The sequence below is a fragment of the Clinocottus analis genome, unplaced genomic scaffold (assembly GCF_023055335.1).
Source record: "Clinocottus analis isolate CAN_PGR_092001 unplaced genomic scaffold, fCliAna1.0.p SCAF_5, whole genome shotgun sequence".
NCBI classification, from domain to species: domain Eukaryota; kingdom Metazoa; phylum Chordata; class Actinopteri; order Perciformes; family Cottidae; genus Clinocottus; species Clinocottus analis.
In genome coordinates this window covers 22,571,314-22,593,573 of record NW_027176207.1, presented here as the reverse complement: position 1 = coordinate 22,593,573, position 22,260 = coordinate 22,571,314, and the positions used below count along the sequence as shown (strand labels likewise).

At 48.7% G+C, this 22,260-nt stretch overlaps 2 protein-coding genes across 5 annotated transcripts; one reads left to right on the top strand and one right to left on the bottom strand.

Moving 5' to 3' along the window:
• Nucleotides 1-273: 273 nt before the first annotated feature.
• On the bottom strand, nt 274-4,949 carry ckba (creatine kinase, brain a). Of its 2 annotated transcripts, none has more exons than XM_068600044.1 (8): nt 4,812-4,949; nt 1,974-2,161; nt 1,703-1,857; nt 1,498-1,630; nt 1,223-1,394; nt 940-1,063; nt 674-863; nt 274-587 (listed from the first exon to the last, which is right to left on the bottom strand). In XM_068600044.1, exons 1-8 carry the CDS (start codon nt 4,832-4,834, stop codon nt 409-411), a joined length of 1,164 nt encoding a protein of 387 aa, XP_068456145.1. In that variant the 5' UTR covers nt 4,835-4,949; the 3' UTR covers nt 274-408. The 2 variants fall into 2 exon arrangements, with proteins under 2 accessions (XP_068456145.1, XP_068456146.1); XM_068600045.1 differs by lacking the exons at nt 1,974-2,161; nt 4,812-4,949 and adding exons at nt 2,472-2,673; nt 3,107-3,261.
• On the top strand, nt 4,068-21,232 carry trmt61a (tRNA methyltransferase 61A). Of its 3 annotated transcripts, none has more exons than XM_068600047.1 (4): nt 4,068-4,202; nt 5,203-5,550; nt 11,039-11,305; nt 20,831-21,232. In XM_068600047.1, the coding sequence occupies exons 2-4, from the start codon at nt 5,220-5,222 to the stop codon at nt 21,184-21,186; spliced, it is 954 nt and encodes a 317-aa protein (XP_068456148.1). In that variant the 5' UTR covers nt 4,068-4,202; nt 5,203-5,219; the 3' UTR covers nt 21,187-21,232. The 3 variants fall into 3 exon arrangements, with proteins under 3 accessions (XP_068456148.1, XP_068456150.1, XP_068456149.1); XM_068600049.1 differs by lacking the exon at nt 20,831-21,232 and adding an exon at nt 15,210-15,789; XM_068600048.1 differs by having other exon boundaries at nt 4,092-4,288.
• The last annotated feature ends 1,028 nt before the right edge of the window (nt 21,233-22,260 follow it).

The following is a 22,260-nucleotide window of genomic DNA, read 5'->3' as shown; positions in this document are numbered from 1 at the left end:
ACTTCATAACAAACCAGCTCATTAATTACGGAATAAACAAATATTTATATCGAAGCTGAACAAATGTAAACGTGATGACCAAAGTGCTGCGTTCAGGGACCCGTGTTTTTATCAGTGAGGCTGATGTTCGAACTCTTGTAGACTTTAGTTTTAACACTTTATAACCTTTATCTTCAGCCCTCAAGGAGTCATGACACTACAGCAGCTGCAGACGGAGTCATGATGTCATGATGATGTCATGATGTTAAAGGAGTCAAACAAGTGGAAACAACGTTTCTTTTGCATTTTATTTCCATCCTTGCAGGAACAGTTGTCTTAAATACACAAACAAATCCAAACTGATACAGAGTGCATTTCAGGGACGGAGTGGCTCATTCATTCAAAGGGGGCGGGGTTGTGGGCGGGGCTTTACTTCTGGGTGGGCATGAGGCCATCGATGGACTGGCCCTTCTCCAGCTTCTTCTCCATCTCCACCAGCAGCTTGACTCCGTCCACCACCATCTGCACCAGCTCCACCTCGGAGAAGCCCAGCCGGTCGGCGTTGGAAATGTCGAAGACTCCGCCCACAGCGGCCGTGTCGACGCCCCCTGGAGTCGACGAGAGAAGGAGCGCGTCAGATAAAAAAGGTTTAAAACACAGAAACAGTCGCTGTGGAACAAAGAGGAACACGAACCAGTTCCACGCTTCTGGAGCCTCAGCTTCTTCAGCACGTCCTCAAACTTGGCGTTCTTGCTCATGTTGGGCAGCTTCACATGCACGCCGGCGCGCAGCCCGGTGCCCAGGTTGGAGGGGCAGGTGAGCACGTAGCCCAGGTGCTCGTTCCACATGAAGGCGTGGTTGCGTTCCTTGAACAGCGTCTCGATCTAGACACACAAAGACAGGACGATGAGGTCGCTGCAGCCGGACTTTCGGGTGGAGTCCCGGCGGCGACCTGCTGACCTTAGTGAGGCCGGCGCAGAAGCGGTTGAACACTTCCTTCATGTTCCCTCCTTTCTGCATGGAGATCACACGCAGGTGGTCCTCCTCGTTCACCCACACCAGGAAGGTCTTGTTGTCGTTATGCCTTCAGACAAATAATATTATTTATTATTTCATATTTTATTTCCTGAATCTCACACACACACACACACACACACACACACACACACACACACACACACACACACACACACACACACACACACACACACACACACACACACACACACACGTGCAGCCTCACCAGATGCCCCTGGCGTCGGGCCAGTCGCGGCCCATCCCGGAGGCCAGCAGCAGAGGAGACACCGGCTTGTCAAACAGGAAGTGGTCGTCGATGAGCTGCTGCTGCTCGGCGTCCGTCATGTTCTTCAGGGCGTAGTACTTCCCCTTCAGGTCTCCGCTCAGAGAGGCCAGCGCTGCAGGAGGGAGAGGAGAGCACGTCAACACCAACACACTCACTGCTCTGCTGCTCCTCGTCCGGCCACCAGAGGGCGCCACAGCTCCTGCAGAGCGGCTCACCTTCGATGGAGAGCTTCTCCACGGCGCGCCTCTCTCCTCGGCTGCAGTGGGGCGGCAGGCAGAAGCCGCGGACGCTGCGACCCGTCCTCACTCTGGAGCTCAGGACGTAGTTGGGGTCGAGGTCGTCGCCGCCCTGAAGGACACGCGCGTTAGTTTAACGGTGTTTAGATGCGGCCGGTCAGCTGACCTCTAGGGGGCGGCCTACCTTCAGGTTGCTGGCGTTGATGTCGGTCTTGTGCTTGTCGGTGGGCTTGTATCCTCCGTGGCGGTCCTGGATCACGGGGTCCAGCAGCTCCTTGAACACTTCGTACGTCTCCTCATCCCCGGCGACGCAGCCCACGGTCATGATGAAGGGGTGGCCTGCGCACAAGGTCAACGGGTCACGGGGGGGAGGCGGACAGACGGGCAGCCTCACTACATCCTCACTAACTCAACATGCTGCCTGGCTGCAGGGCTGCTGCTCTGCGCTACTGTACCCGGGTTGTCCACCCCGGTCTGAATGACACCGTCTATGGTGAAGCCGTTGGGGGTGGCGCGCTTCCGCAGCTCCCTGTACATGTCCAGGGTTAAGAAGGACGCCATGTGGTTGTTGTGCCGACTGAGATCTGGGAACTCTTCCTCGGCCGACAGCCTCTTCAGCGTCAGCTTGGCCATAGTCGCTGAACTACACAGAAACACAGCCTGCAGGGTGAGGAAGAGGAGGAGGAGGCCGCTACACTGCAGCAGGTCACCTGCATACCCTCAGATTACGCTGCTCTGCCGTGTGAGCGTTATAAAACAGAGCAGCGGATTATCTGCCGTCGCGGCTTGTTATGCAACCTGCTAATCTTTACCGTTTGCTGTGAGGAGAGTGGGGAGGGGGGGGGGGGGGTCTACGCTCATGAGGGTTTATCCTCTTTATGAAGGTCACAGTGCAGAGCCGCTCGGCCTCAGGGACAAACCAACGACGGGTTCTTTTCATTGTATTTTTTTACCTGGGTTGTCAACCCCAGTCTGGATGACGTCATCCAGAGTGAAGCCGCTTGGAGTCTGCTTGCTCCGCAGCTGCTCGTACATGGCAGGCGTCAGCACCTTGGCCATGTGGTTGTTGTGCTTGCTGAGGTCCGGGTACTCCTCCTCAGAGGAGAACTTCAGCTTGGTCTCGTTGTGCGTGTTACCGAAAGGCATGGCTGATCCCTGAGGGGATGAGGAGAGGAGGGGGAGGGGGATGATGGAGGATGGGAAGGGGGGAGGAGGAGGAGGAGGGATGGACGGAGGAGGAGGAGGGGGGTGAATAGTCAAACATCGAGTCTGCTGCAGATTATAATGAAGGGTGTTACATTTGAGCTCGATGAGAAGATGAATTCTCCTGCAGAAATATGCAGCAGATGCATCCTTTTAATTAAATATTGTATATTATTTTACTGACCTAAAAAAAAAAATCCAACAGATAACGTTAATCTTTTGAGAGAAAAATATATAAATTTGCATAAAGGCCCGAGAGTCTCACCGAGCAGCGACGTGACGTCAGACATAAATATAAATGGGTGAAAATAAGAGATTAATATGAATATAAAAAGCAGACAGTCCGCGCTGTGCAGGTATGTCCGGTAATGAAACGTGGTCCTACCTGTTGTCGTATTTGAGGACTATTGCTACCGGGCGTTGAGACAAATATCCCTATTGTTCCACCGAGCAGCTCACAGCAGCAGCAGCAGCGTCCGAGCAGATCTTCGGTCAGCGCGCGGCTCCAGAGGAGCCTTTATAGCTGCCGCGCTGCTCCCATTGGACACGAGCTGCAGCCGACTCGTCTCATTGGACGCGCTGGTGGGCGAGGGGGTGGGGCTACACGCACGGCTACACGCACGGGCTACATTACACTCTTTGTGTAATAAAAAGAAACGTGCAAATAATATAAGAAGCATCCAATCCAACAGTTCAATGATAAATAATAATAATAATGATCAAATATAATGTTGAGTTCAGAGGAACTGAAGGAAATGTGCGTTCAAGTGACGCCAAATAAATGTATAGAAACAACTATAATCAGCTTAACACCATCTACATATAAATAATGTGAATTGTTTATTTTAGATAAATTAAAATGATCACAGACAACAACATGGCAATGCTCCACATGAAGGCATCAGTACCTTTAATCTCAAATTAATATTATTATGATGGATTTATTTGTTTGTATCGATTTTACTTTAATTTCTTTGGGGTATTTTTTTCTAATAAAAAATAAAATAATAAAAAATGAAAATATTTATTTTTGTTAAAAATGTTAGAAATAAAAATATTTAAAAAGTAAAATGTATACAAGACGTTTAACGTATTTGTATCATCATCTGAATACATCTTCCACCATTGTCGTTCTGAAGAAATAAATCGGGTTATATATATTTATTTTATGTTTTCTACAACTAAATATTAATATATTAATATTATTATTTTAAAAAAAAGCACCGATAGCATGGAACGCCTTGAAAATCTTTTAAACGCCAATCAACCTTTAAAACAAGAAAAAGAAGAAGAAGGAACGCCTTCTCATGTTTTGGAGAGAAGAATAATTCTACTTCCGCCGGCGTCTCATCCACTTCCTGTGAAAACAACCCCACGTGATTGTGAGGGGAACGCATGCACGTGCAACGGCATTTAACGGCGTAGTTCACCGGTTACCGCGCGACGGCTGTCCGTTTGACACGCGCAGGCTGCGCGAGACGGTATGTGGAACGCCCGCCAACGGCTGCGATTCTCTGCGCGCGCCCGGCTGATCGGCTAACGGCTGCGACAGTTGACGATGTAGCATGTAAGCTAGCTGCTAGTTAGCCGCATCCAACGTTCAAGCGGTGACGTCAGAGACGTCAGTTAGTCTTCGCTGGGCCGTTAGACGTTTCTGCACTGTGACCTGTCTGTAGGTTTTAACGGCCAGAAAGTGTGGGGTTTTAAATGATTTATTTAGAGTTTAAAGTTCCTTGTAAATTGTGCTGCATTACAAATGTGAGTCAGTAACTTAACGTGAACCCTAAGTAATAAACTGTATTAAATGACCGCTTACGGCAGCGTCAGTCGGGACACCTTTTACGTTACTAACATAACATATAAACCCATTAAACATGTGTTTAAACTATAAAGTCTGTTTCTGAGATTTAAGTAAATACGTATAACGTTATATCTGAGCTAAGCTAGCTAGCTAACCCGGGGTTAAGTTAAACCTAGCTTAGCTAAACTATAAATTAACTTGAACCCAATCACAGAAAGAAACACGATTTAAACAGGAAACGGACCCCTAATAACCAACAAAACAATAACTATTGATTAATATAACTCACATATTCTCAAGGTTGTCCGACATCTTTCCTTTCGTGGATGCGTCCTCTTCCCGAGTTGTTTAACCGCTGGTTGGTGGAATAAAACTAACCGTTAACTTCAAACGGGTCCGTTTAAATACTGTAATAACTGTTTGTGCGCGTGCTACGTTAAAGAACATGCTTTAGGGCGGGGCTACGAGTTGATTGACAGGTTTCTAACAGACCATAAAGCAGGGGATGCTTTAGGGCAGGGCTACGAGGTGATTGACAGGTCGACACCAGGGATCAACACAATGTACAACACAATGAACTTTAAATTAATGTATTTCCACATGCGTAAATGTCATATTTTTGGGGATATTTGTGAATACAGTAGTTGTGAGTTGACCTCTCGGGCCTCTCTCCGTCTCAGACCGCTGGTGTCCCGCCATGAGTTTTGTGGAGTACTCTGACCTCGTCCGGGACGGCGACGTCGCCATCGTCTACATGGGCCACGAGTCCATGATGCCGGTGAAGGTGCGGCAGGGCGCCCAGACGCAGACGCGCTACGGGGTCATCCGCCACTCCTCGGACCTGATCGGCCGGCGCTACGGGTCGAAGGTCACCTGCAGCAAAGGCGGCTGGGTCCACGTGCTGCACCCGACGCCCGAGCTGTGGACCGTCAACCTGCCGCACCGCACGCAGATCCTCTACTCCACCGACATCGCCACCATCACCATGATGCTGGAGCTGAAGCCGGGCGCCGTGGTCTGCGAATCAGGTGAGGGTTTGCTGCAGTCGCACAACAACGGCCTGAACAAAACACATGGAGGAGTGGAAACGTATTAAAAATAAGATTACAAATGCCACAAAAGACACAAATGCATGCGTTTTGAGTCACAGACTGTGTTTAAGAAGTAGGCGTGTCTCGTTGGTTTGTGGGTCGTTACGAAGCCTTGAGTTTAGTGTTTTGGCCGTCGCCATCTTGGATTTTTGCAACCAGTGAACAGGAAGTGACCATATTAGGACTGAGGAGGACGCCTATACATCGCTGGTGTCGACCTGTCAATCACCTTGTAGCCCCGCCCCTAACGCATCCCCTGCTTCCTGGTCTGTTTGACTCTAACAGACCATAATGTACTACATGAACATCACACTGTATAGAAGAAGACTTGAAACTAGAGATTGAGACATAAACTCATGTTTACAATGTTTACTGAGGGAATACATCAAGACAGAAGTATTCATTTCTGTTCTTCAGCTAAATAAACTCTTTAAAAAGTCTAGAAATGCATCGTCACAGAGCTGGAAACGTGCAGTTTGTTCTTTTTAGAGACACAAACACATGATGACCTCCTAGAATACGATGTGTTGATGTAGAATAAACCAACAGGATGTAAATGAGATGCAACGTACAAATGCATCAATCAGACGGAAGCGTTTAGTGCTTTTACTCTGCATACTTTTACATTTAGCTGATGATGCGCTTGTATTCAATGCAGTGTTTCTGTGGCCGTCCTCCTCCCCTGGTTCCAGGCGGGGGATGGGTTCATCTCTCTTTATCGCAGTCAGTATTTCCTCCTGTCATCTTCTCTGCTGCAGCTTTAAGCGTTCACACCTTTCTGAGTCACATGTTGGGCTCCTGAGCCTCAGCTGGTGACATTGAACACCATGTGATGGCGCGCAGATGTGCCGATGAGACCATTATGTAATTCAGCGTCTGTTGACGTCGTCACTTTTCTCTTCTTTTTTTAGTCTCTCTCGCCTTCAGCTCCATTTGTTTAATTGCAATCACTCCCCAGCGTGTCTGGTGTGCTGTCGGCTCGCTGTAGCTGCATTTTCCTTCCAGGCCAAGGGCAGCGATGGTGGGGGGATGGGCTGTGTGTGTGTGTGTGTGTGTGTGTGTGCGTGTGCGTGTGTGCGTGTGCGTGTGTGCGTGTGCGTGCGTGCGTGCGTGCGCTGCAGTGCTCCATCATGGTTTACGGCTGCCAGCCATGCCAATGTCACTTTATTGATTGTATGTGTTGTTGCAGGGGTGATGAATGAGCTCAGGAGCAAACGGGTTTAGTCAGCAGGAAGCTGCTGCATCGCATTATTATTCTGCATGGATGCGTCTTAAACACATGCGGTACATTTAAAACCGTAATCACAGTTCATGAAGCCACTTCCTGGACGCAGCGCGTTATTAGCTGCCTCGTGGAGCGGCGCTATGTGTCACCGAGGCGCTAACAAGCTAACGGCGGAGGCTCGTGACGTTCGGGCCGCCGGCCTCTAACCGGCACGCGATGTCCTCTGCAGGGGAGAGCTCTGCTCCGCCTGGGAGCCGAGCAAACATGCAGCGATCAGAGCCGATAGCTCTGTTAGCTGTTCCCGCTTCCTGAAGGAGCGGCGGTCACCTGGAGGAGTCACCTGGAGGAGTCACCTGGAGGAGTCACCTTGCTCTGAGTGTTTACAGCGGCTCATTCCCTCCACACCGGTGTCAGTGCTGCAGACGTAACGCAGGCCTTCTACAGGCATCGTGTTGAGGTTGCACCTCTATGACAAGTCGCTCCTGCAGCTGGTACGCGACCAAAGCCCACGAGGAGAGAGTTTAGACCCAGTGACCTCCTGGTGGTGAGGGTTATGAACCAGTGAGGGGTCTTGACTAGTTGTCAGTGTGGAGGCACCGATGGCGTCTCTCTCTCTCTGTCAGGCCTCACGCTACAAGCGCTAACATCTCGCTTATTGCGTTTTATACGACAGCCTGACTCACTGAACGGGTTGAGTCCATCAGGAGGCCGTCACGCTGCAGTCACTAGAAGTCCTTAAAGTCCTGTGAGAGGCTCAGGCCTGAGAGCCAACAGAAGTAATCATTAACCTTCTGTCTGCAGCGCGTTGCTGTGTTTGTCAAAGGAAAGCTGAGCGCTGAAACGTCAGCAGCAAAGTTATCGTCCTGTTAACTTTCTGAAGCGCTCGTAGCGCTTCTCCGCAGCGCCGCCACAGAAGCGTTATCGCTGCTTTCCTGCTTTTAAGATGGAAACCCGACATTTAACACGCAGAATATTATTTAATATGAAGTGTCCGATGAGTCCAGCTCCGTCTACCTGGAAGATTGTGGAACTTAATGAAGAGTATTATCTGTAGAGTATTATCTGTAGAGTATTATCTGTGTTGTCTCTGCAGAGTATTATCTCTAGAGTATTATCTGTATTATCAGTCGGCCCTAGAAACAAAACCCTGTTTAACGGCAGCAAACTGTCTGACTTCACTTTCACTTTCTACGTTTGCCTGAAGGGAAGTTCAGTTCTTTGACGTCTGGCCTGGTTTCCTTCTTCTGGTCCAGGAAACCACCTCCACAGCTTGTGATGGCCCCTCCCCCACTACCATCATCATCCTCCTCTTCCTCTCATACAGTAGCTGCCCACTGCATTGACTTCTCTCTGAGCAGCTTGAGACGCTGACATGAGTCACGGCTTGTTTGCACCGCTGGGCGTCAAAGTAGCTCTGAAGCCGCTGAGCAGCCTACGAGCAACGAGGCGCCAACGGGTTCCCTGTTCTCCATGTTCTCCATGTTCTCCATGTTCTCCCTGTTCTCCCTGTTCTCCTGTTCTCCATGTTCTCCATGTTCTCCATGTTCTCCCTGTTCTCCCTGTTCTCCATGTTCTCCCTGTTCTCCATGTTCTCCCTGTTCTCCATGTTCTCCATGTTCTTCATGTTCTCCCTGTTCTCCTGTTCTCCATGTTCTCCATGTTCTCCCTGTTCTCCCTGTTCTCCATGTTCTCCATGTTCTCCCTGTTCTCCATGTTCTCCATGTTCTCAGAGCTCTGTGTTCTCAGAGTTCTTGGCTGTCAGTGTTTCTGAGCCGGTGGTGTTTGTGGTCTGTGCGTCCTCCTGCTGACACGTAGCAGAGTTCACCCTGAGTGTCATTTCCTCTTCGAGGAACTCGTTGATTCCACTTCTTCATTTCAGGACCCAAAGCAGACGCACAACTCTTCATATGAGACTTCCAGTGCAGTGTTCAGACGGAAAACACTCAACAACGGTTGGTTTCATTGCCAGATAATGGAGCCCATGCGTTCCTGGTCCCCAGATGATGAGTCCTAGACCCTGTAGAGAGTTCTGGTCTTCAGCTGGTGGTCTCTGTGGTTCTTGTAGACCTGCAGTGGGCGCCCTCATCGTGACGTTTGTGTCGTTTTGAAGCCCTTGAGTTCGTCTTCTGGCCGTCGCCATCTTGTTTTCTGTGCAACCAGTGAACAGGAAGTGACCATATTAGGACTGAGGAGGAGACGTAGAGACGCCACAGTACGTCTCTGGTGTCGACCTGTCAATCACCTGGTAGCCCCGCCCCTAAAGCGCCCCCAGGTTTCTGGTGTTCAGTGAAGGATCTTAAACTGTGGGACGATGCGTCGCGGCTCAGACGTTCATGTCCACATGAAGACTGAGGCCTTCAGCATCAGGTCAGAGGTTAAAGACAAGAGATGGAATATCACATCGCTCTGCTCGACTCTGGATCGGGACAAAAAGCTTTATTGACAACTTTCAGATGGATTTTCATTATTGAAGTTCTGAAGCGGTGAATAAAGCGTCGCGTCACACTTTGTCAACAGTTTCAGGTCCAGACGTGACTCAACAGAGAAACATCACACTTTGTGTCTTTCCCTCGGAAAGAGTTTGTTACCACTGTCGTTGTGTTTCCTTCTCTTGTCTCCTTCTCTTGTCTCCTTGTCCTCTTCTCCAGAGTCCTTCCCAGCTGTCTCATTGAACCCACTCGTGTGTCTTTGCTCCGTTTCCTCATTCAAAGAGTTTCCTCTCAGCTGTTGTTGCTCTCGTCACATCAGCTGTTGGTCGTGATGCTCAGCAGGACCGATCTGTGTTTATGATGAGCGTTCTTCCTCCAGAGGAACGTTTGACTCCACAACCGTCTCTTCTTCTCAGTTTCATGAGCCAGGAATCTATTTTTATAAACGTGTCCTTTCCCACTAAATGCACTAATATTGTTCTGAGTGGATGAATGAAAATGATGTTTAGAGCGACGGTTTCTGCTCTGTCAGCACATTTCATTTTGTATTTACACATTTTCTGACGCGATGTCTTAAAACCAGCATGTCTTTGGCGTGTCTTTGGCATGTCTTTGGCGTGTCTTTGGCGTGTCTTTGGCGTGTCTTTAGCGTGTCTCGTGTATCCCGGCTGCACTCGGGTGGAGGTGAGCCCGTCAGCACGCCGCCGCAGGTCCACTTGTCCTCTGAGTGATGGCTCGTTTTAATGCAGGTGAGGTTCAGAAGCTTTGAACTCAAAGCTCCATCATCATCATCATCATCATTATCATCATCATCATTATAATCATCATCATAATCACTCACTGAGGAAGAGGAGACGCACGCCACTTCCTCTCCAGAGCCGCTTCACAGACATGTTACTGATAGGCGTACGTACATTTCTGTACCGCCTCCAACGCGTCGACAGAAGAGTGTTTTTAGTTTCAGGACTCTGGACATTTGAAGAAGAGTCAGTGAAGAGATTTAGTCCTTCATTATAAAACTCTAATGAGGTCACTTCAGCAGAAAGGTCTCTTCTCTCCTCCCCCCGGTTACATAACACTCAGCTGTTTTTGTCTGCACTTCTGTACATCTGTATATCCTCAGTTTGTTGCATCTCCACAGTGTCCTGGTCTCCGCTGTGAGGTGGACATCAGCCTCTTTGTGAGCGCGCAGACAAAGAGGCTGATGACGTAATATCAGAAGGGGGGGGGGGGGCTTCTGGCTGCGCTCTGTGCTTCACCCCCCTCCCCCCTCTCTCTCCTTAGACGGGTGTTGCTCTACTTCTTGTACATCACTCGAGCAGAGTGAGGACCTGGTGATGGGTTTACGCCCCAGAAGCAGTGAGCTCCCTGTGTGCTGGTTCCCTTCAGCGGCGAAGACTCAACGTGTTGAAAGCTTGAGAACCAGAACATGTCGTGTTCTGGTTCTCACCTCGGGCCTCTTTCCACCATCTGTCGGCTCAGACGGAGAGAAACCAAACAAACGAGACCCGAAACCATTAAGTTCAGAATGAGTTCATCTCCTGATCGTTCTTACTGACCATCTATTGACAAAGATCAGCTGACGACAAACCCGCAGCCGCCACAATGTACCAGTAAACTGTGACATTGTGTCATTGTAACGTTGTGTCATTGTAACGTTGTGTCATTGTAACGTTGTGTCATTGTAACGTTGTGTCATGGTTGAAACAATGTTTCGTGGTGTTTTACTGTAACATTGTGTAAAGTCTCCCTGCTGTCCCGCTCGTCGTAGGGACCGGCAGCGGCTCGCTGTCCCACGCCATCCTGCGCTCCATCGCCCCGTCAGGTCACCTGCACACGGTGGAGTTCCACCAGCAGCGGGCGGAGAAGGCGGCGGAGGAGTTCAAGGAGCACCAGGTGGACCGCCTGGTCACCGTCCGGAACCAGGACGTGTGCAAGGACGGCTTCGGCGTGACCGGGGTGGCGGACGCCGTCTTCCTGGACATCCCCAGCCCCTGGGAGGCCGTGAGGCACGCCAAGACCGCCATGAAGAGACGAGGTGGGACCCCTTACTGTTGGTACTGCACCAGGAGAGCCCTCTGGTTGGTGGCGTTATGAAGCCTCACGGTCGTCTTTTGGCCGTCGCCATCTTGTTTTTTGTGCAACCAGTGAACAGAATGCAGCTTCAACACATGAAGCATAGACTTCTATACAACCAGAGGAGTCGCCCCCTGGTGGTCAGGAGAGAGAATGCAGCTTTAACACATGAAGCATAGACTTCTATACAACCAGAGGAGTCACCCCCTGGTGTTCAGGAGAGAGAATGCAGCTTTAACACATGAAGCATAGACTTCTATACAACCAGAGGAGTCGCCCCCTGGTGGTCAGGAGAGAGAATGCAGCTTTAACACATGAAGCATAGACTTCTATACAACCAGAGGAGTCGCCCCCTGGTGGTCAGGAGAGAGAATGCAGCTTTAACACATGAAGCATAGACTTCTATACAACCAGAGGAGTCACCCCCTGGTGGTCAGGAGAGAGAATGCAGCTTTAACACATGAAGCATAGACTTCTATACAACCAGAGGAGTCGCCCCCTGGTGGTCAGGAGGGAAGTAGAGTAATTTTCTATGGACTTTAATTTTGGACGTTTGTTGAACTGACATTAAATGAAGTCCTGGTTAATGAATGACTGGAGTGTACGTGTGTGTACGTGTGTGTACGTGTGTGTATGTGTGTGTGTGTGTGTGTGTGTGTGTGTGTGTGTGTGTGTAGTTATATGGCTAGGAACACTCCCCATCCCCTGATGTTGACTCTTCAGTGACTCTGACACAGCAGGAGCATGACTGTGACACTTTTTATAACCCTGCACCCTCCTGCACCCTCCTGCACCCTCGGGTGCGTCTCCTCTGCTCTCACACAGCGTCCATCGATCTGAGCCCAGCAGCTCTCATTAGCTCTGTGACCTTGTGTAGCTGTTTGTTCTCGGTCACAGACTTGTGTTTGGTGTTTCTGTGACGATCTCAAGCGGGCAGGTCCGGGCAGGCTGCTGGTCACCATGGAGGGATATGTCTAATCCCTGGTGTTTCCATTACGACGTAACTGATGGTTGAAACACTATTTAATGCTATATTTATGTAGAAAACACAATCTGCTTAAACAAGCTAGTGCTGCTGCTAGCTCCCCGCTGTAGCAGGCTAGTGCTGCTGCTAGCTGCCCGCTGTAGCAAGCTAGTGCTGCTGCTAGCTCCCAGCTGTAGCAAGCTAGTGCTGTGCTAGCTCCCAGCTGTAGCAGGCTAGTGCTGCTGCTAGCTGCCCGCTGTAGCAAGCTAGTGCTGCTGCTAGCTCCCAGCTGTAGCAAGCTTGTGCTGCTGCTAGCTCCCAGCTGTAGCAAGCTTGTGCTGCTGCTAGCTGCCCGGTGTAGCAGGCTAGTGCTGCTGCTAGCTCCCCGCTGTAGCAGGCTAGTGCTGCTGCTAGCTGCCCGGTGTAGCAGGCTAGTGCTGCTGCTAGCTCCCAGCTGTAGCAGGCTAGTGCTGCTGCTAGCTCCCCGCTGTAGCAGGCCAGTGCTGCTGCTAGCTCCCAGCTGTAGCAAGCTAGTGCTGCTGCTAGCTGCCCGCTGTAGCAGGCTAGCCTGTGTGTGTTAACCTCAGGGTTTGATGGAAGGAAAAGAAGACCTCTGTTTTGTCTCGTGGTTTAGAAAAAGTTAAATAGCTTACGGCTCAAATATATTAATCCGATGAACTGACAATTAAAAATAAATAAGTGTAATAAATAAGTGTGTGACTGTACGCAGAGGACCAGGTCCATGAGTTCATCTTCATGCATTATGATTTAAACTTAAGTCCCAATATGAAGAGGAATGCTGCTCTCCCTCCTCTGTGAAGCCCTTTTATGGTGCCACTGCCACATACTCCTTTCACGAACACACACACACACACACACACGCTAACACACAGACACTAACACACAGACACACACAGACACGCACAGATGCAGAGATACAGATAATAAATAGAGTGCAGCCATTGTAGGAGAGTCCCATGACCATACAGGGTGCTGCAGGGAGCTGGTGACTCCACAAGGAAACGCTTCATTTACTTCCCACCACACACACACACACACACACACACACACACACACACACACACACACACCTGATGCAATCTTTATTAAACATGAAGGAAATTATTGTGCCGTGGGGGAAAAACGAAACGGGAGAATAAAAATATAAGATTTAAAAAGAGGAATAATAATCCTGGTCCTTTAGCCCGCCCCCTGAGGGGTCCTGGTCCTTTAGCCCCGCCCCCTGAGGGGTCCTGGTCCTTTAGCCCCGCCCCCTGAGGGGGATCCTGGTCTTAAGACTCTGGTTATGCAACAGGAGAGCAAACATGTCCCCTGAACTCCAGCGCTCATGGACCCGATAAGGAATCGCACCCTGTGTAGATATTAGGCGTACGCGTGACACTCAAGGTTATTATTCTGATGATGAATGCCCCGTCCTGGTTGCTAGGACGCTGCAAACATGTTGGAAACATCCAGCAGCTCCTCAGACGCCCTCTGCAGGTTCCTCTGCAGGTTCCTCTACAGGTTCCTCTGCAGGTTCTGTTCGTCTCGCTGGGTTTCAGGAAGCAGCTCCAAGCTCGACTCTGCAGATTATCTCCCTCTGAAGCGAGGCTGAGATTAGAGGAGCAGCTTGCAGCCCAGCTGTCGCCCTCTGAGGCGCAAAGTCCACCTTCACTCAAAGGTGTGGCTCTCTGGAGGAGGAAGAGGAGCACAAGTTGAACAAGTTCACTGAAAAGAACTCTAAATATAAAAATCCAAGATTCAGACATCTGCTGGAGGGCTGAGAACACTCGTACGACTAATCGATGAGTTTCTCCTCAAAGAATGAAACTAAAGCTCAAACGAGTCTTTCAGCATGAAACCGTTGACCCAGAAGAAGACCTGCAGACACGCAGCACGTGACCTGCACCACCACGCAGCACGTGACCTGCACCACCACGCACATGTATGAAATATGACGCAGCAGCTCCATCTGCAGCTTCTAGGACCTTTATACTGACTTTCATTTGGTCTCAAAGCAAACAGGCTACAGCCGGCTGCGCTCGACTACAGCCGGCTGCGCTCGACTACAGCCGGCTGCGCTCGACTACAGCCGGCTGCGCTCGACTACAGCCGGCTGCGCTCGACTACAGCCGGCTGCGCTCGACTACAGCCGGCTGCGCTCAACTACAGTCAGCTACATTTGACTACAGTCGGCTACATTTGACTACAGCCGGCTGCACTCGACTACAGTCGGCTACACTCGACCCGCTCAGCCAGCATAGCGCAGACTGACTCTGTTAGCAGACTCGGCTAACGGCTAACGCTTGTAGCAGCTAAAGAGCGGCATGTTTCCTTCTGGAGGTGGAGACCAAACACGGAGCAGCAACTGTGTTACTTGTTCATGAACACGGTGCTGTTCACGTCCCAGTTCACCAGTTCAGCAGTTCACCCGTTCAGCAGTTCAGCAGTTCACCCGTTCAGCAGTTCAGCAGTTCACCCGTTCACCAGTTCAGCAGTTCACCCGTTCAGCAGCAGCAGCACTAAGTAACGAGTAAACTCCAGGAGACGACTTCATCTCTTTCTGGACGTACAGAATCGGGTCGTTTGTGGTCGGTTAGCTCCGCCCCTCTCCAGATGTTCTGGCGGGTCAGCCGGTGTCCCGCCGGGTGGAGGCCAGAGGAGGTGGAGCAGCTCATCACTCTGGCTCTCTGCTTGTTTTCCTCCTCGAGCCGACGCCTCCAGAGACGACGAGGAAAACCTTTTCCTCTCTTTTCCTCTCAAAGAGTCTGATGACGCAGGAAGGAAAAGTGATTCATGTTGATATTGTTTTTATTCATAAAGAGCTGAACGCAGATCCTGGGTTCGGTGGAGCCGCAGTGATCTTCATGAGATCTTGACACCTGTCAATCATCCCCCGCAGGAGGCCGGCTGTGCTCGTTCTCCCCGTGCATCGAGCAGGTCCAGAGGACGTGCGAGGCGCTGGTGGACCAGGGTTTCCAGGAGCTCAGCACCCTGGAGGTCCTGCTGAGAGTCCACGACGTGCGGACCGTCTACCTGCCGCTGCCCGACTTCGGCCCCGACGCCGAGGCCGACATCGTCGACGGCGACGGCGCCAAGACGGCGCCTCAGGCCTCCGTCTGCCTGAAGGCCACCAACCTGCCCAGAGAGATGCCCGGGCACACGGGCTACCTGACCTTCGCCACCAAGCCCAGGACCTGAGGGGTGTTTCATGTCCAGCGCCAGGCAACGGGGGGCGTGGCCTGTGCGGGGGCGTGGCCTATGCGGGGGCGTGGCCTGTGCGGGGGCGTGGCCAGCAGGATTTACACTGGTGTTGCGTAATCTGATCCGTCTCCGGCGGCGTGGTCGGTGCATCAAGCGTGAAAACCACCAGATTTAATTTGAGACTTCACACTGACTCCTCCCCTTTTTTTTTATTAAAGACATGAATCATTTTTTATCGGTTATTTTAGTCGTTGAGGGGAAGAAATGTTTCATTTGATTCTTCCTGATTTCTTTTTGCACTTTTGTATTCCAATAAATACTTTAAATGTGTGAAAAGGTTTGTGTTGTTAAATCTGTTGCACCTCAAGAGAAGAGACTCAAAGGTTGAAGAACGCTTTAGTGCCCTTGAGCAAGCGCATTACACATCAATGAAGTTGTGTTTAATAACCTTCATTTTTGTCTAAAAACCTTTTTCTGCAGCTTTGGGCTGCGTCACAACGTCTTCATGGCCAGATGCTTACGGGCTTTTAAAATACATCTTTCTACACAAATAAAGTATTCAGGACGAAGTAGAAGTATGCAGGATGAAGTAGAAGTATGCAGGATGAAGTAGAAGTATGCAGGATGAAGTAGAAGTATGCAGGATGAAGTATTCAGCATGCAGGATGAAGTATTCAGTGTGCAGGATGAAGTATTCAGTGTGCAGGATGAAGTATTCAGCGTTCAGGATGAAGTATTCAGCGTGCAGGATGAAGTATTCAGCGTTCAGGATGAAGTATTCAGCGTTCAGGATGAAGTATTCAGCGTGCAGGATGAAGTATTCAGTGTGCAGGATGAAGTATTCAGCGTGCAGGATGAAGTATTCAGTGTGCAGGATGAAGTATTCAGTGTGCAGGATGAAGTATTCAGTGTGCAGGATGAAGTATTCAGCGTGCAGGATGAAGTATTCAGTGTGCAGGATGAAGTATTCAGTGTGCAGGATGAAGTATTCAGTGTGCAGGATGAAGTATTCAGTGTTCAGGATGAAGTATTCAGTGTGCAGGATGAAGTATTCAGTGTTCAGGATGAAGTATTCAGCGTGCAGGATGAAGTATTCAGCGTTCAGGATGAAGTATTCAGCGTGCAGGATGAAGTATTCAGCGTTCAGGATGAAGTATTCAGTGTTCAGGATGAAGTATTCAGTGTTCAAGATGAAGTATTCAGTGTTCAGGATGAAGTATTCAGTGTGCAGGATGAAGTGTTCAGGATGAAGTATTCAGTGTTCAGGATGAAGTATTCAGCATGCAGGATGAAGTATTCAGCGTGCAGGATGAAGTATTCAGTGTTCAGGATGAAGTATTCAGTGTTCAGGATGAAGTATTCAGTGTTCAGGATGAAGTATTCAGTGTTCAGGATGAAGTATTCAGCATGCAGGATGAAGTATTCAGTGTTCAGGATGAAGTATTCAGTGTTCAGGATGAAGTATTCAGTGTTCAGGATGAAGTATGCAGGATGAAGTATTCAGTGTTCAGGATGAAGTATTCAGTGTTCAGGATGAAGTATTCAGTGTTCAGGATGAAGTATTCAGCGTTCAGGATGAAGTATTCAGTGTGCAGGATGAAGTATTCAGTGTGCAGGATGAAGTATTCAGTGTTCAGGATGAAGTGTTCAGGATGAAGTATTCAGGATGAGTATCCGCTGCAGAGGTTCCTCGGTGGAGACAGAAGCAGCTGGAAGCTGAAGAGAAGAGCAGCGACTGGACCTTCAGTCTGTAAACGATTCCCATGCTGAAGAACGAGTTGACGTCTCATGGCTGCACTTGTTATCTTAGCATAGCTTGTTAGCTTAGCATAGCATACATAGACCTCTTTATGAAATCTTTAACAAGTGACACCTTTTAGCGATGCTGCCAGTGGATTGTTTCTTTGTGCTAAGCTAAGCTAACTGGCTGCTGCGTTGTAGCTTCATTTTTAGCGTTTGGTATCTTTTCATCTAACTACGTCAGCAAGAAGACGAGTGAGTGAGTTCCTTTTTGAATTAAGCTGTTGTTCCCTCAGAGCGTCAGCTGACTGGCTGCGTCGCTCTGACTGGCTGCGTCGCTCTGACTGGCTGCATCGCTCTGACTGGCTGCGTCGCTCTGACTGGCTGCGTCGCTCTGCGTCGCTCTGCGCCGCTCTGCGTTGGCGTTTAAAGTCTGCAGCAGGTTTCAGTCTTTCAGATGTTTCAAGCTGCAGAACGCTGCCATCATTTCTGTCTGATGACATCGTGTTGACATCAGCTGACGAGCTGTTGTTGTTGTTGTTGTTGTTGTTTTCTTCTCACCTGACTTCTGTCAGTTCCTGCTGCTGCATTCAGGGACCAGTTAACCGTATAATCCCTGGGGCTTAAAGCGGGTTATAAAAAGGTGTGTGTGTGTGTGTGTGTCTGTGTGTGTGTGTGTGTGTGTCTGTGTGTGTGTGTGTGTGTGTGTGTGAGTAAATGGAATCTGCATTCCAGTAAACACTCAATAGAACAGATGTAATAAATTCCCGCGGCTCTTCTTCTTCTGTGGTTTTAACGGCGTTCGCTCCTCGTGTTCTTCTGTGAAGGTTTCTGTTTCTGAACAGCAGGAGATTGTGTAACATGTGACGCATCATAAATTTAGTGTGTGAGAGAGACAGACAGACACACACACACACACACACACACACACACACACACACACACACACACACACACTACTTGGTGTTGCTCTAATCTTGTGTTCAGAGTCCTGGACATGAGTCAGCTTGAGTCAGTTTATTGGAGGTTTACCTCAAAAGGTTCCTCTTTTATTTATATATATATATATATATATATATATATATATATATATATATATATATATATATATATATATATATATATATAACATACCATCAACTGTATATAAGAAATGACCAAAGTTCTGTGTTTGAATAACTTTCAATAGAAGTCAGCTCTTAATTATTTTTCCTTTCGTTCCTCTTTGGACTGAAAGCTCGTTATTGATCTGTGGCGTGTCTTTGAGTCCAGCGTCATACGCTGCATCAGTTCTATTAATGTTTAATTAATTAGTTATATTAATGCATGCAGAGATCTGACGCTGGACGTCTGAACCAAACGTAAACTCCGGTGTCTTGAACGCAGGAACCAGCGGTTTAGTTGTAACTCTGGCTCCTCGTCTCCAGCAGGGGGCGCTGAGCCGTGACCTGACCTCCGTGAACAAAGCTCCTCTGGTTGGCTTCCAGAAAGCTGCATCATGTAACGGAGGGAAAGCTGCATCATGTAACGGAGGGAAAGCTGCATCATGTAACGGAGGGAAAGCTGCATCATGTAACGGAGGGAAAGCTGCATCATGTAACGGAGGGAAAGCTGCATCATGTAACGGAGGGAAAGCTGCATCATGTAACGGAGGGAAAGCTGCATCATGTAACGGAGGGAAAGCTGCATGAAACCCGCCGGCGGCTCCGAGGTCCTGATCTGCTGGCGAGGCCCAGAATAGCTGCTCTGATCCGCTGGAGGTCACGACGCTGATCAGCTGGACGGCGAGAGGAGGGCGTGAAGGGGTGAGGGCGTGAAGGGGTGAGGGCGTGAAGGGCTGAGGGCGTGAAGGGGTGAGGGCGTGAAGGGGTGAGGGGGTGAAGGGCTGAGGGCGTGAAGGGGTGAGGGCGTGAAGGGGTGAAGGGGTGAGGGCGTGAAGGGGTGAGGGCGTGAAGGGGTGAAGGGGTGAGGGCGTGAAGGGGTGAGGGCGTGAAGGGGTGAAGGGGTGAGGGCGTGAAGGGGTGAGGGCGTGAAGGGGTGAGGGCGTGAAGGGGTGAAGGGGTGAGGGGGTGAAGGGGTGAGGGGGTGAAGGGGTGAAGGGGTGAGGGGGTGAAGGGGTGAGGGCGTGAAGGGGTGAAGGGGTGAGGGCGTGAAGGGGTGAGGGCGTGAAGGGGTGAAGGGCTGAGGGCGTGAAGGGGTGAGGGGGTGAAGGGGTGAAGGGGTGAGGGCGTGAGGATGAGTGTGTGAGACATGAGTGTGCGAGGACGTAAGGACGCGAGTGTGCGAGGACGCGAGTGTGCGAGGCTGTGACATCATCACTGAGCTCCATGTTGTCTCCTGAGGATGAACCACTATGGAGGAAGATTTGTGTCTTTTTTACTCGAGCAAATTTTCTTGTTTGTAATTAAATTTTCTCCAAATCTTTGCTCTTGATTCCAAAAATTGCTCTTAAAAAAAATGTTTGCTCTCGAAACTAAAATTTGCTGTAAAAAAAATTGTTCATTAAATCATTGTTAATTTTTTCAGAGCATTTTTTTTTTTTTGCGTTTTTATTTTGGAGAGCGCTTATTTTGTATTATTTCAATTTTTTTTTTTAGAGCAATTTTCTTTTGGAGATGTTTTTTTTTCTTAGACACAATTTGGAGCAAAGATTTGGAGATAATTTAATTACAAACGAGGGAAAAAGACAAATCTTCCTTCACAGTGGTTCATCCTCAGGAGACAACATGAATCATTTGTTTTTATTCTTCTTGAGACATTTTGAGTCCAGCTGCTGTCCAGAGTGAGTGAATGTGTGAATGTTCATGCCTTCATTTGATGATCATAATAAATATAATAACGGCGACCTCGTTTCATGACGGTCGAATGTTTCCAGCGGCTGAATATTGACGAGCAGCGATCGATCGGGTCGGGTGGAAAGTCGATGTCCGTTATGTTTCAACAGCAGCGATGATTCACTGTTTCCATCTTGAAAAGCTTCATCGATGAGGAGAGAAAGAATAAATTATTGATTATTGATTATTGATTATTGCGTTTAATCGACAGAATGAAACGCTCAACGCACCGGATAGTTTATCATTTTTGTTTGTCTGTAGTTATGAAACTATTCACTGGATAACCGTGAAGTTTTGTGCGGACATTCAGGGTCCCCAGAGGATGAACCCTGCTGACTTTGCTGGTCCTCTGACTTTTCCCTCTAGCGCCACCATGAGGCAAAGTTTTGTCCTTTTCTTGTGAGATATCTGAATAATCTTTGGACGTATCGTCATCAGATTTGGAACGAGCGTTCATGCTCCCCAGAGGAGACGCCTGCATCACTCTGGTCTAACACCTGCACAACTCATTTATGCTTTTCTCTGTTTTTTATTCATGAAAACTGAATCTGTAATAAAAAAGCAGCAAAGTGTATTTCCTTCTTCACTCGAGCGTCAGAAGAGATCAAATGACCTTCAGGTTCATCTCATCAGAGTCGCGCTGAAGGAACGAGACCCCTGAACTGAAGAGAGAATGAAGTTCATGAGACGAAGAGTCTTTGTGTTCCATGAAGTTTTGATTCAGTTTATTGCTTCCATCTTTCAGCGTCCAGAGCCTCTCTGGGAACCGGCCTCATTAAAACCAACACCCTCCTCTGCGTCCACATTCCTGCTGCACGGTTTGGCTCTCGGCCAGTCGTCTTCATCTGGAGGTGTCGGGGGAGGGGACAACAATGGCGGCTCGATCGGCGTGGCGCTGCTCGTCTTCATTTAACGGGCGAGCCGGCTGGCGGCGGGCCAGCGGAGCGGGCCTGCTGGGCACACTGGGACCATTATGAGCTGTGGGAGCAGAGCCAGTTCAGTCAGGAGGAGCCGGAGACCTTGAAGAGACACTTTGTGGCTTCAAGCACCCAAAACAAGGAGCGACAAAGAAAGTCAAGAAATGACCCAAAAACATTTTAATCACAGAAATTCAAGAAATTCAAGAAGAAGAAAAAATTCAAGAAATAGCCCCCCAAAAATAATATATATATATATATATATATATATATATATATATATATATATATATATATGTATATATATATGTATATATATATATATGTATATATATATATGTATATATATATTATAATTCAACATGGCCAGCTTGAAGCGCTTCCACAGAGACATGGAGGTGAAATCTCCTTAATAAAAGCTTCAGGAAAAGCAGCTGTGACATGAGGACAGAGGACATGAGGACAGAGGACATGAGGACATGAAGACGTGAGGACATGAGGACATGAGGATAGAGGACATGAGGACAGAGGACATGAGGACGTGAGCTCACAGGGAACACATATTGTAATGATAATAGTCGTGTATTTGTGAAAACCCAGAAGGCTTAGCGCTGACGGCTGCAGGGAGACGCTTAGGATTCAGGACTCGAGTGCAAAGACTTCGGGGGGGAGGAGGGAGGGGAGGGAGGGAGGAGGGGGGAGAGGGGGAGGGGCTTTTGTTCGTCTCGCTCTGACATCACCGACCCGTCAGATCAGGCTTTGTTGTATTTCTGTAGCTCTCTGTTCGAGAGAGAGAGAGAGAGAGAGAGAGAGAGAGAGAGAGAGAGAGAGAGAGAGAGAGAGAGAGAGACAGAGAGAGAGAGAGAGGTTAAAGAGGGCAGGGGATTAAATATTCCTGGTAAAATGGCTTTTGAAGTTTACGACCTGCAAAATAAAGAGCTGACGTTAAAAAAAGAGCTAAAGTAAAATAAAGAGCTAAAATAAAGAGCTAAAGTAAAGAGCTAAAGTAAAGAGCTAAAGTGAAGAGCTAAAATAAAGAGCTAAAGTAAAGTAAAGAGCTAAAGTAAAGTAAAGAGCTAAAGTAAAGTAAAGAGCTAAAGTAAAGAGCTAAAGTAAAGTAAAGAGCTAAAGTAAAATAAAGAGCTAAAGTAAAGTAAAGAGCTAAAGTAAAGAGCTAAAGTAAAGAGCTAAAGTAAAATAAAGAGCTAAAGTAAAGAGCTAAAGTAAAGAGCTAAAGTAAAGAGCTAAAGTAAAGTAA